Raw genomic sequence first — 15,227 nt, forward strand, 5'->3', positions numbered from 1 at the left:
ACGTAAACAACTCTATTCTGTTCAAATGATAAACTCTATAGACATGATTCAATATCCAGGATGTGTGGATCCGTACGATATCACATTGTTTTCTTTGTTTGGGATTATATTGTTGGTTGATTACATTGTATAGTTGGCGTACAAATACCTACCAACAAGGCTTGGTAATTTAGTAGTAGTGGTTGGTACTGAAAAGAGAAGGAATATGTTCAGGTCTTTAATCTTACTTGGATTCGCCGTTATTGTGGCAAGAGGTGATCACATTAATGTAAAGATGTGTTGTGATTAACTTGACTGTCTTCCGCGAATAACAAACGTGTTTGTTCAAAAGTTTAAACTTTTCTACACGTTTAAGGATGCCACGATAAAAAGCGTAGACGCCGCGACGTCGGTGCCCTCAACGTGTTTTTTGACACTTGCATGGCCACCAATTCCATCAATGACTTTACTTGGGCGAGTGTGGTTGATTTTGTGATTGAACAGGGATCGTGGTACGAAGGAGGTAGTCTTCAATGTACAAATGGCGGGTATGCTCTAAATAAGTTTGAACTGTTGAAATGTGCTAAACACAATTGGAAAAGTTTCGAAAACATCTTGCTTGAAATATACACAAACTTTCTATGAAATATTTTTGACTAGACATAACGTAATCAGTTCTGTTTTTATCAAGTAATCGTCGTTATCGCGTAAAAATGTATGGTTGAATGCTCTGGAATCAAATGCTCTGGTTAATTGCAAACAAAAGTTGTATTTCCATCAAGTGATTTTTCTACCGAGACTGACTGCTGGTTAAATGCACTGGAATCTTTGCTTACCGAACCTGATCTAGATGTAGCTAAAGGGTGTGTCTGTGACTATCTTTACGAGACAAATGGCGTTGGTTGCTCTTCAGGTAAGTGACAGGAATTGATGGATAAACAGTTGCCACATAACTTAGCTTTAAAGTAGGCCTACCACAGACTTGCATCAAAGAAAAGTGCATCGTTATCTTAAAATATTAATAACTGCGTGTTTTTTTAATCACAGCACAAAGAAACCCCTCGGTGCAAGGTAAGTGGTGTCATGAATTTTTTAATGAAAGTTTAATTTATCTTCGTGCAGTTGCACGGGCTTTGCAATATCTCCTTGTACGCCATAACGCACAAAGCGTTAAAACAATAACGACAAAACTCACAGAGAATGACACACCGACATATACGCATGTCTTCGACCAGTTAATTTCTGCAGCAGCAAACACAGCGACGAACTTGTTTTTTTGCTGCTTCTAAAATTTTGGGGTTGCAAAATCCTAAATGGGTAACATTGGAATTGACGAATTTTGTGATTTTTAATAAATATTGAACGGATTATCAAAAGAGTATTGAACGTTGGCAATGCATCACGCACGTTATCACGTTAGGTGGAACCTGATCACTTTACTGTTTCGTAAATATTTTATAATAACAGCACCGCAAACTGGACCAGTACTAAACGATGAAAACTGTCCATATGTTGACGACGAGGAATACGCAAGCCGGCTTGCCGACTTGATTACAGAAAATAATCTGACATTGAATGACAGAACGGCCATGGATCTTTTATCAATTGTGAAATTCGTGCGAACAGAAGGCGTATGTCTGAGGTATATTGTCATTGTCATTGCAACGTATTTCTTTCTAGTATTGATTGGAAAAAGATGAGTCCAATATATCAATGAGACATGATAAGGTTTTTATTTTAATAACTACAAACTGTTTAAAGCAACTGCACTTGCGATCTCAACTACACAAGCACTGCTAACGCAAGTGAATCGTTATCGTGTGAATCATGTTGGCCAACACGACTTCATGCGATGTTTAAGCAAACTTCGCCCCTGAAACAGCTTGCAAGGAACGTTACTGTGGAATTGGAGACTGCGGGTGAAACTGACCTTTTCATACATCTGTCGCACGAGTTTAGTGTTGAAAGGTTTAAAAGCTATATGGCTTTATGTTGACGTAGAGAATGGTGTCTGTAAAGTGTATTGCATAGCGCAGTCATATTCCACAATAACAATTGACTGGGCTGCTGCGAAGCCTGCAAATGTATTGTATACATAAGTAATTCTCCGTGTTTGGTTTGTTTATTTATAGGTGCTGTACAGCCCACAAGCATAGAGTGCAACTTCGATGGTGTAGCGATACAGTAAGTATCTGTTCAAACAGAAGATTACCACCGCGAGACTGCGGTTGGTCGATCACAGAAACTCAAATATTAATGCTATATGGCATTTGCACTTTAATTTTGTTTACTGGAGATTTTCACAGCGTCATTCGGTCCTACTAATTTGTACGGGTCGGGATTCGAATCACGTGGTTGGCAAAATACCAAGGAACAAACTTTATTTTAATAATTTTCAATGTCTTTTCCAACAGCATTGCTGACGCCGACATGGACCACGCATCCGATGATAGGCTGGTTATGTCGAATGAGGTTGTGTACGACGCAAGTTCAGTGGAAGCCAAATGTGTGGGAAGCAGCAATAACAACTTCAATGTTGGGTTTGCTGACTGCGGAGTTGACATCAGAGTATGTTGCAAAAAAAAACTGGGAATAAGGTTTTTCTATGACAGTGCCTTTCATAAATACGAACAGTGTTAATATTATAGGTACTTGTTGTACTGTTGTAGTCTCCCGTTTGCTTTTTGGCCCAAAGAACGCAAGAAATCAACAAAATGTTTATTTTCGTACATACATAGTGCTTATCTTTCAGAAAAACGAGACGCATTTCGAATTCACGTTTACCATCTGGAAAGTGACGGTACATTCTGAAGTCGTAGCGAGATACACATTGAATTATACGTGCTTGACGTGCGTTTATACTCGACAGGTCATGATTGAATCGCAAAGGTTGCTGCCAATGCTAAGGTAGGCTATACTTAGATTTTATAACTGACCACAGACTTTGTAACTATTTGGCTGGCTAGTAAATCCTAAAAAAGACGCCACATAAGTGCGAATGCTACATAAAAAGATTGTTCTTTTAACATTAATTGATTGATGAAAATCGAAAAACACGACAGGAAAACAATTCAGTGAAAAAGGAATGTTATGTCATAAAAAAAGAAATAAATAATTTAATTTGCTGTGAAATACGATGACCTTGTCAACAATAAAACCGCTTGAAATTGTTCGGAACAGGCGTCAATAGTTATTGCGCCAAACGAGTGTGATATTCACAATTGACTAGATTATATTTTCTTTAGATTGGTGAAATTGAATGGATCGCTGGAACAAGGAAGGTTTTTAACTACTATCGGGTTTTACGACGATATACAATTTGCCAACAAGTTACCTCAAAATTCCATGGTAAAGGTCCCAGATTGTATTTACGTTAATATTGAAATGCACCTGGATGGAGCTTACGTAACGGAGGTAAAATAAAATCTGTGTGAACTATATCGTGCAACATTGTAGAAATGTTGTCTTTCCTGTAGATTATCGACTGCTGGGCCACTGACCAACCTGGGAACAATACCAGCAGAATATATCATCTCATCACGTCTGGGTAAGTGCTGCGATGTATGTTAACAAAACCGTAAACAGTTTTCGGATAACAAAACAGCAGAGGTAGGCGTACAATAGATGCCTTTCACACTTCAACAGGACCGCGCGAACTGACGAGCTTAATGGCTCTCCTGTTGTTGAAATAATCCAAAATGGTTTCTCCTCAAGTGCAAGGTTTAAGTTCCGCTCATTCGTTTGGTCGGGCGATATCCAGGCTGCGATCTTCGTTAAATGCAGAGTTCGTGCATGTAACCCTGCTATGGAAGATTGCAACGAGGTATGAATTATTGGTGTCAGTAAAAACTGCTTATTGCATATCAAGAAAAAGTAAAGTCAGACAATTTTCAAATATGTTAAACTCAGCTATAATTCGTTGATTTTCGATAAGTTTCTGTTTTAATGATAATAATGCTTTTGTCATACAATATACTCTTATGCTGGTTTGATAAAACGTAGAATTCGGACAAGAAGAAAAGATCATTGTTATCCTCTGAAAATATGCTGACTGTTTCCTCTGGAGCAATACTAGTTGCAGCTCACACCAGATGCTTAGAGGTACCTTCATAATTTAAATACACACGTTTTGCGGCAACAAACAATAACGTTGTGAAATTAACGGATGGTAGCCAACATCAGGCTGACAGCAAATTTTTGAACTGGATTGTTAACAACCTTTTACCTTTCTAGGGAAATGGAGGCTGCAGCGACCTTTGTGACGACACAGTGGGTGAAGTTGTATGCAATTGTTTTGGTGGACGAAGGCTGGGAAGAAACAGGCTGACTTGTTACGGTAAAGATTTAACTCATGTCTTGACATGTTGTGGCGGTATTACGTTAGTTGTTCTGTAAAAAAGAACATAAAACCCAATGTAAACACTGCTCTTGATTTGAGAAAAATGCAGTAAAACTACCGGTGCATATAAAGCGATTGCAACTTGAATGGGATTTACAAAAAAGCAAGTCTGCCGATTCTGAACGACCCACATACAATGCGCTAAGACCACATAGATTTTGAAACCCAATAATTCAGACGGCACTCATATTATACCAAACTGTTTTTTTGTAGATGATTACTTACATAGCAGCCAAGCAGAGAAGAGTGTTGGAAGCGTGATTGCAAACCCAACGATCACCATCATGCTCCTAATTATTATCTTGGTCCTTTTGTTTGTTATCATTACCAAGCAAAATGGATTGAAGTAAATGTGATTGTCACTACTGTCACTACTTCGTGTGCGTGGATGAAAATACTTATACAGATAATTTCCTTCTGTTTGATTTGGAAATGTAATTAATAAAAATGTGTGCTGAAATGAATTGAAACTTGTTTTGAATTCAGTTGCGAAAAACATGTTAACTATACGAAATACAAAAGCCAGAGCTAATATGCTAGTCATAGTGGAGCAAACGTTTCGAACGATGCTGTGTTCATTATTAGTGCTGTAAAGTAACTAAACTGCAACAAGGCGCGCACAGAGAGGGCAGGCAACTACAGGGACGTGCAATACAACATAACTGAAACACATCACGTGACAATAACTATCCTCGAAAGTCCACCGCGGTGACGTCACCATTCAAGATGTGCCGCACTATGGATGAGAACACATTTGCTACTGCATGAAACTGCAGGTTTAGCTTCAAACGTTGGCTTTAATCGAACTTTTAGTAGCTTTGTTCGCCAGTCTGTAGTTATATGTTCAAGTGGGAAAAAACGTGCGATTTCAAGCTCCAGTCCATAAAATCCAAAGGCCAAGTAAAACGGTTAATCAGGCAGAGTGTTGTAAAATTCGATTAAACTGTCTAATTCCCGTAGCTAGACTTAAAAACATATACTGAACACGACCAACATTTTTAAACCATTGTTTGCGTTGGCAGAAAACCGATCTTGATTGGTTTTCTCAACAGAATATTGTGAGTTCGAGCCATTGGATGTGCTTTGTACAAGATTTATTTCAGAAAAAATGGAGTGGCTATAACGACAGCGAAAACACAGATGATCACAAATATTGACATTTTCGTGAGGACAATGGTTGTCACGGGCGAGGAGGGAGGCTTCTCATCTTGCAATTCGTCTGTCTGAACATCTGCGAAAATATGACGTGTTCAAAATTATTTTCAAGTTTGGGTTTGGTTACAACAGGGCAGTTGCTGTTTTTGTTTATGAGTTAGTATTTGCATGTACGATCTGCGTGCAAACCAGATTCTGCAACAGTGTCACCAGTTACTATTAGGATATCGAACTTTACCTATTGCTTTGTTTAGTGTCACACTCTTGAAAAAGGTACGTGTATATTGAATTAAACATAAAAAAGTACGTGGAGGAGCGATAGAAGCCATAATTTAAAAAAAAAACAATCTTGCAATATGAAGTTACCATAACAAGTTAAGTTATTCCAGCTCAAACGACGCCCGGTGTAACATCTGCATGCCACGTGTCCATCTGTGACTTCGCATAAGTCGCTACATCCTCCGTTTTTCTGAACATAAAAAAAAACAGTAATGCGAAACACCACAACAAATATTGATGCTGTGTACTGCTATGTGTCCTAGAAAATCAACGTAACAACAGGTGTATTTTACTGAAAACAAATGACAGCGAATTTAGATCGAACGAAAGAGGTCTTAAGTTACTGTTTTAGTTGATCACATACGTCATTGCAGCTAGGTTTATCGGTCACAACCCGAATGCCGGTGAAGGTCACCATGCCGTTTGTGTGCATGGATTGAACCCTTCTTTTCACCCTTTCTTCTTGCACATATAAACTCTGAGAAAAAAATATTTTTGTGATAATCTGTTTTGCTTGGGTTTCCTAAAATTCAATTGAGCAGATCTTTCAAATGTTGTACAATAATTCCTTCCAACTTAAAGTTCTATAAGGAGTAAAGATATCAGATTTACAAATATAACAATTTAACGATATATTATTATTATTTCTCCACAGTTTGCCCTATACCTCGGATGATGACACACCTTTTTTAAAAACATTATGTTGACAGGGATTAAAATTCTCTTAAAAAAGTCAAAAGTTCAAAATAAATTTAAGTTTAGTATGAGCAAAATGCAGTTTCTCCGGGAGTAACGCCCAAGGTGAGATAAGCAAAAATTGGCATTTTACGTTTGGTATTCTAAATCAAATCGCAATTGCAATATTGGCAATAGTACTCACGTATAGTTACCAGTCCCAGTTACCCGTGTGCATAAAATACAATACGAAACCTGCAGTAGAACACAAACCATTGCGCAGTTGGTAATTGCTGGAATGCAAACGCGGACTTTACAGAGGACGTACACCATAGCTTCTCTTTTTCTTCCCCACGCGAATGAACGAAACTTGAAACAAGATTTACTAGAATTGGCGTTATTGAAGATGGTCACAACCGGTTCTCCTTCATACTCACCGCCAGCGGGCGCCCTAGAGACATACGTATGCTTGTAAAGCAGTGACTTGCTTCAATTTACTAACGTATAACACTGTGACTGAAAAACAAGCACACAATATACAATAAGATTACAATAAACTGCAATATGAACTGCAGTACCTTGTGAGAACAATTTGGCGGGCCAGGTATAAAAATTACAAGAAAATCTGGTAAACGTCTTGAGGTCTAAATAGTTTTTTTTATAGGGATGTCGAGCGAAACGACAGGAGGTCACTGTACGTACCCGCACTTTATCAATTCATACATCAGCCCAGACGCGTTGTTCATGTCATCCGTTGCCCAACAGTTGATAATCTACGTAAAGAAATTGTGTCGGTGAATGTTTGTTTGGTGCACCGGTATTTTAAACCGAAAAAAAAAATAATACATGGGGAATATGCGGTGGTCAGCCCTGTTTTAGCAAATAACAACGCAGCTATCATATTATTAAACGTACGCTATGTTCCCCACAAAAATTTCGTAGAAATGCCTTACCAAGAACATGCGGTGCATTGACAAGAACACAGCGACGCTAGGATTTTACAAAAACCTGCCTTAGTGTTTAATACCTGAAGTATGTAGTCAGAGTTCACGTATAGGGTAGCGCACGTGTAAATGTAACCAGGAATAGTTACGTTGGATTCATTAGGCAACTCCGTGACAAAATCATTCTCGTAGAACTTGAGTGTCACGTTATAGTTTCCCCACACCGGCAATTCAGTTTTTTTTGATACATCCCTAAAAAACGCAGCAAATACCACATCAAAAGCATGGAATAAAATGACATTTTTGCCACAAAGAAGGGTGGGTACGTTTACCATCGAAACACAATTTTGTTTACATCGATATAGTTGTTCCGTGCCAATCACCTTAGGATCGAAGTCAACCTTGGCGAGCGAAATACTTCCTCCGCGGAATACGTACACGCAGCTTCGAAATTCGTGGCACTTGAAACCACTGAGGAATTGCCTAAAATTTCCACTTTCCACATGGTAAAGGTAAAGGCCAAGTGCGTAAGATTTTTCTGCAAAAGCAATTTATGGATTTTTCAATTAGAGGCACCGATGTGTCGCGTGTAGCCTACAAATGTTAAGGATTATCATTTTATATTGGAAGATTTGTAATGAAATAAAGCATTGAAAGGTTTGCCGAAGATCAAATTATTCTTTGAGCCATTGAAGTAATAATGATAATTGTTAACCAACTTTTGCCCCTAAAAAAATTTTCCTTTTTCCCCCTGCGCATTACCGTACCGCAACGTTCGCTCCACAGTCAGTTACTCCGAAGCGAAAATTATATTTCTTTGTGCCAACGCATTTATGATCGACGTCTCCAATATTGGTCACTTCCCCTCCCGATATGACCACCATGGTGTCGGATTGAATTCCCATTTCAAGTCGATCTTCTTCACCAACGCTGCATTAAACATACAACATCAGTTATAACAGTTTAAAAGACAACAGTGCTCATATTAGGCACTCATTTCGCCAAATATTCTAGATCAGTTTGTGTTTAATTAAATAAAATTTATTTACAATTAACACGGGACATTTTTGTATATGACATAGAAACTTACTGAATCGTGACCCACACATCATTGCAAGTGACACTAGATGGTCGAATCCGGTCTATATAAATAATGATGTCCATTACTTTAATATATCAATTTTATACCGTATATTTGTATTTACTTGAACCATCCATTTCATTTGTGACGTGCAGTGCTGCTGCCTTCAAGGGTGACGTGTCCATGATCATTGAAGCAAAGCGAGTCGACCAACATGATTGACAACTTAATTTTGTACCGGCACTGACTGTACTCGTGTGATCAACGCCGCAGTCGCACAACCTAAAGATGGTAGTTACATCATAGCTTGGCCAAAATACCTAGACTTATATCGCACATTCGCGTAAGGCAGTGATTCCCAACCTTTTTGTGGTAGGGTACCACTTGGAGGTAAAACAATTTCGACGCGTACCACATGGTTGAGTGTTACAAAGTAACCTAGGGGATATGGTAACAAACATTTCGAGATAACTTACGATTTATAAATTCGAACTATATCCGCAAATTACGGAAAGGTGCTCGCGTACCACCTGAAATGCCGTCGCATACCACTAATGGTACGCGTAACACCGGTTGGGAAACACTGGCGCAAGGCAACAGAAAAACGAACCAAATAATACATTTTTTATGATATTGTTATTGCCATTATATTGGCGTGTCTCATATAAGAAGTGGATTTTTGTAACTTACAAGTTGCACACGCCTTCCGTTCGCACGATATCAATAACAGACAGATAATCTTCAACACTTAGGTTACACCCTGGTTCAAGATCCATAAGTTCAACTAGTCGGTCGGCGTAAGCGTTTGGGTCGACGTAAGGACAGTCATCGTCCTCAATGGGCGGTTCTGGAAAACAAATATCAAAGATTTATAATTGAATCATTGACACCACTATCAATCGAGTTAACCAATGCAACCGCACTAGCAAATCTTTCAATTTATGGGTGCAAATGAAACTTTCAACGCACTCTTGGCGTAGATTGTCAGACCAAGCGGCATAAAATGTTACCGCGAGCATTATAGAGCAATATGGAATGCATGGCAATCCAAGGTGCCCTAAACAATAATTTTGCAATGCTGTACTATATATTTATCTGTTTTGGAATTCAACAAAATTTTTTTTTGCAAAAATGACATGATGAAGCCAAAAACGAAAATCATACCCAATATTTCTCTGCTTCTTTCCAAACTTCCTGTGAATACAGTAATATTTTGGCAATCATATAGTAAAACACATCAGTCTATATTTCACTCATTTTTTTCTGCGCACTAGAATTTATTGCATTTTGACCACATCCAAGCTAAAGCGAAATTTCCTTCGCTTTACATAAAGCTTTCGTGTATAGCACAATATAATAAATCAAAATAAATTCCAACTTAAATTCATAAAATTATGTGCAACTTTAACCCGCAGAAACACAAAATCCAAAAAGTATTTTTGTTGTAGATTTTTGCATGATAATGTCAGTGGGCAGTAACCTGCTGGGCAATTTCCCAACCCTGTTTCGTTGAAGTATTCGCATACGCAATGCTTTATGACGTCAACATCCGGCTCCGTAAGCAAATGTTCCAATGCGCTAACCCAGCATCCTACTTCCATCGTGAACATGCTGCTTACGCTGCACGTTCATACATATTGTAATCAGCAATGCAAATCGAAAACAAGTCTTGTACATTTTCACGTTATAATTGCTTAGTTGCGTAGTTGATTCGCAAAAAATGACCACAGTGAGTTCATTTCAAATCAGTGGGAATTATGTACATGTTTCTGGATTTAAACAAAAACAAGCAAATGCGACAATAATGACCTTGACGCGTCGCATACACGCACGCTTCTGCTAAACCACGAGCTGTGCTCAACCACAAACTGCACAATACCGCTCCACTCGAAGTCGTTGAGAGAGCGAGACGTCATGCATGTTTCAATGAAATGTTCCATGTTTTCCGTTACTGGTCTCGTAGACCCATGGCTTCTGCATCCTAAATTATCACAGTTAGTCCGTAAGCTTAGATCCAGCATTAGTTTTATTTTACTCAGTTTGAATGACAATATTTTAAGTTTAACAAATAAGACTTTTTCTGTTACCGGTCTAAATAGAGCTCGTGTAAATTCATTTATTGGAATTTTGGCGCAGTGTCCGTATGGTTATTGGGCCGATTCTCATAAATTTCGCTACTAAACTTACCGTATGTGCTCACGAAAAATAAGCTGAAAATCACAAAATGTTTTGACATCTTTTAGGAATACTGCTTCTTAGTGTTCATTTACACCTGCTGTACACAACTAGCACACGCAAACAAACCACTTCGCTGTGTTCACATAGCACTACAATATAGACCTACAGCCCAAAACGGATGTTATTGCCCCATTGTCTGAATCGCGTATTGTTTTGCAACTGAGATAGCAGAGCATATCAACAATGGAAAAGGATTACTTCGTCAGGAAGTGTTGTTTGTTTATATTTGTACTTTATCAGGCAACCATTGCCATAACTATGACTTAAATCAAGCACAAAGTGTAATGACATATTCACAAAAGATCACATGTTGTAAGAATATGATGTATTTTGTGGCAACCACACAAAAAATAAGTCGAATTTAGCGCATTCTTAGTGGCATCATATTCGAGTAATGCTAAACATCACGTTGTGGTCGTACTATATTCGTGTCATGCTGACTTACACAGTATCTTTTTTCGTATGACTGACAGCATTAGACCCTTCTCTGCATTATATTTCCACCCGTCGGCCAGCATCAATACGTTCGTTGTCGTGACTCTTCCAAACGGGTGTGCCCAATATGAGTCATGTCATTCAGAGAGGTACTAACTATTATAGCTTGATGCTGGAGAAGTCAGCAGTAGTGCAAGACTGTGCGACGTAAGGGTAATATGAAGAATAGTTGTTGGCATTTATGTGGTTTTATATGTGCGTACTTGGTTGTAAGTTCTGTTGAAATGATACCTACCGAACACTTGCATCACCAAGGTAAGTAAGTTAAAACTGCACGCTATTCTTGTATGAGGTTTAACAGGAGCTAATGAATGTTGTCTGTATAGAGATACAAGAGGCGTGATTCAGACCACAATTTTAAATCCGCACACACAATGTGTCAAAATAGTGCAATTGCGCAATTTTAGCAGGTAGCCTACATACAGTACAACACAATTCTCGTTGGCCTATCACGATTAGTTTGACACAAATTCGTTGCTTCAAAATATGCCAACTCCTAATCATGAACGTTAATCTTTTCATTATCAATTACATTGTCATTTTTAATATACCTGACCTTCTGGCACAAAATTAACTCACATATTTAACCAACTTTTCGCCTATCAGAGTCGACAAGGCTTAGACAGGAGGTATTATCACGCAACAATTTAACCATGTGTCACACGAATACCAAAAAAAGAACAGGATAAAGGGTACGCTGACAGTGCTTGCAGCGTCACATAAGGGACGGCTTAAGCGAAACATTTACAACAAGTTGTTGCAAACTGCGAAAAAACAAACACATTGAATCTTGTTGTTGACACACCGATTGTTTACATGGATTTGGAACGTTTTTGGAAAATGACTGTTGGTGTTATACCCACCTCTTTCTCTCAATTTTTAAGGCTCGTTGAAGGCCTTGTTGAATACACTCTTTTAGTAGCTCTGAAGACTTCGTTCAGTATCTATTTGTAGCTCTTTTGGTTTCGTTTAAAGTGCATTTTTTTAATGCATATTGTTTATACCAGTTATTTATGGTGCATTGTTCATTTGGACGTTGTGGTTAAATGTTTCCGTAAGTTCTACAATTTACAGCAGTTGCCCAACGCCGAGTAGACGATCACTGGTTTTTAGAACCCCATAGTTACGGAAAGTAACAACGAACAATTCACGAAGTGAGTAAAGCAATGGTTCTGCATGAAAAGTCCATAATCTTCAAACTGACTTCTTGAAAGTGGGACTTTCAAACGACCAAAAGCATTTCACAAAATATTTCAGAAATTAATTAGGGATGATGTCTCCTGCCTGATTTCAACCTATTGTCACACCAAAACCATCATATTATAAAAGCGGAACAGTCGTAAAAAAAGCGTGACTGTCAACTATTGTCACAGTAAAACCATCATACAAAAGTGACACATAGTTTCGCAAACCAATTAGTAACAGAGAAGGTCATTGACAGGGATAAACTCCGGCCCTAGAGGTAAATCTGGTCTGTTATAGGAGTTGGTACAAATATATGTCGCTTAAGAACACTCTTCTTACTGTATCTGAATGTAATCCTATAGTAAATTTGATTTGTTTTTCGGTTTCGTGTTTCAAAATTTATTTTGCGAATAGGTAAGTTAATAAACTGTAGTGTAAACATTCTTCATTCTCGCTTAGACCATTGCCCACCAATCAAATTTTTATAAATTCTGGCCTGTTAGTCGAAAAGTTAGTCTAACTCTACAGCAGTGGGTGTTGCTTGAGCGTGCATTATTTTTAATTTGATTTCTGTATACTTTGGAATCTTTTATTGGTCATTAAAAACCTTAACTTTTCTTTACCAACATTAACAATCATTGATCTATCCGCAAAACTCATTGAATTTATATGCAAGCATAGTCCAAAGACAAACACAGGCTGTTTTTAGATAATACTAATAATAATAATAATAATAATTTTTTTTTCAAAGGGGTTTTAAACAACAGCACAAACGCAAGCGAATGTACAGCAAGGCAACTGCACTTCGACCGCGAATTTCTCGAAGGACGACTACCTCTCTCCGTTCATTTATCCAATCTCAAGTCTTTAAACTGCTCTCAGTTTCTCAACGAATGCAAGAATCGTCGATTTGACATCAACCAGTACACAACCCTTCTGTACGACCGATTTTGCAAACCGACAGACTATCAAGCAAAATGCGGAAGCATATTAAACACCACTTACGACAAATTTCCAACTGCATTTAACGTAACTGGATCTGGGGATGACGTATTTATAGACAGGGAAACACTACATCATCCTTGTGTCCAAGTAGCGTTGTTTAACGAAGGGCGGAGTTGCGAATATGCGGAAGTATTCATTTATGACCAGTTTCCCTTGTGTGGTTTTATTCAATGTGGGATGGACTTTCGACATGCAGACAAGTACGGATTATCACCTTGGTTTTGCATGAATTTGCCGTAAGTATGCTACACGTGTAGTTTAACTTGTGCAACGTGCTGCATTTACACGGTTTTAAAAAAAATCATTTGTCAGATTATGGTGTAACAATATGATGTCAAGGTGATACAGGTGCTAGTCATAGCCAGACCCCTCTAATCTACAGATGCCCAATTCTAAAGTATGTTAAATAATAATCACTTTGCTATATATTGTATATCCAGATGCAAAAGAACGTTGGAAGCCGCCACAACGCTGATGGTGCTGTTTGGTCTCTTCTCGTTGATTTGTAATTCGATGATTCACAGCGTTTATGCTCGAAACAAAACATACCTAAAAAAGCTCGGAGGACAAGGCATCTATCGGTTAAGTTCGGCCACTGCGGAGATTTTCATAGCTGTTGGAATTGTTCCGTTCGCAGTTTATAATTCACTTAGAGTAGGGACGTTTGGCTACTTGACTGAATGCGAACATGAATCTGAATACAGCTATCACTCGTTGCTCCCCTTCAATAACAAGCGTTCGGTGTTTGATCGAGCCTACTTGGATGTTAACGGCGTTTATGTGATGACCTTCGTTCTGTCAAAATCCGGTATATTCATCTTTGCGGCATTGGACATGCTGTACTTGGTATGGCGCCCTCTTAAATACTCCCACTACACTGCAACAAAGCTGGCCAAACTTGCCGTGGCCTTTACTTTTGTTACCTCTTTGATTGGAGCCATTTTACCGATCGTAGTACCAAATTGGAGCTTTCGAGTTAAAGAGGGTGTACTTGTAATACCAGACGACCAGGCCTCACCCTATTTCCTTGCGTTCTTTATGATAGGACAGGTAATACTTATATGGGGCATTACCTTGACGGCTATTGTCGTTATGCTGAAACACGCAAGAGAAAGAGAGGCAACCGAACTGGATCATGAAAGACGTATTGCCCGAATGTTCATAATGTCCGCAACCGTGTACACCATCCGATGTCTTCCTCTGATCGCGCTGGCAGCTCAAGGCATTTCTAGAACTATTGTGACTGCTGAAAATTTTCGCGACAGACTACATTTCTTGGGTGTGAGACAGTTCAACTACGTGTGCGTACTATTGTATCTTCTTACAGGCAGCATAGACTTCTTCCTGTACAGTCAACGCTGTAATCAGTTTCGACAAGCAAGGAAAGAAGCCAACCGTAAGACCTTGGAGAAAATAAGACGGTGGCTTGGGCGCGGAAGCGAATAATTTTGGAGAAACATTGTGAATTGTAACTTTGCACAAAAGCCTGCTGTGTAACGCGTTTTTGTGAACGTCCAATGGAGTAAAATAGTTCATTAAAGCAGTTTCATTGTTTGTTCAAGTGTTTTTAAGTCGTGTTTGTATTTCCTAATTCTCGCAGCTTTTATCATACACCCAGCATTTAGGAAACGAAAAGGTAAAACATTGGACCTGAGTCAACATAAAACAAAGCACAAATAGTCTGAAATGCGGGCGATTTATGCATTTACGAATACTTCTTTGAACAAATATTTCTATGCTCGTAATAAACGTTTCAAGACCAGAAATAAAAGTAATAACGTACATGTGACCA

General features: G+C 38.6%; 1 protein-coding gene across 1 annotated transcript; it reads left to right on the top strand.

Moving 5' to 3' along the window:
- Positions 1–13,288: 13,288 nt before the first annotated feature.
- Positions 13,289–14,881, top strand: LOC145914564 (uncharacterized; the record flags this gene model as incomplete). The annotated part of the gene is made up of 2 exons (XM_083002386.1): positions 13,289–13,671; positions 13,876–14,881. Coding segments are annotated over 2 exons (1,389 nt in total), but the record flags the coding sequence as incomplete, so codon positions are not given.
- Between the last annotated feature and the right edge of the window lie 346 nt (positions 14,882–15,227).

This window comes from Ascidia mentula, chromosome 9 (genome assembly GCF_947561715.1).
Source record: "Ascidia mentula chromosome 9, kaAscMent1.1, whole genome shotgun sequence".
NCBI classification, from domain to species: Eukaryota; Metazoa; Chordata; class Ascidiacea; order Phlebobranchia; family Ascidiidae; genus Ascidia; species Ascidia mentula.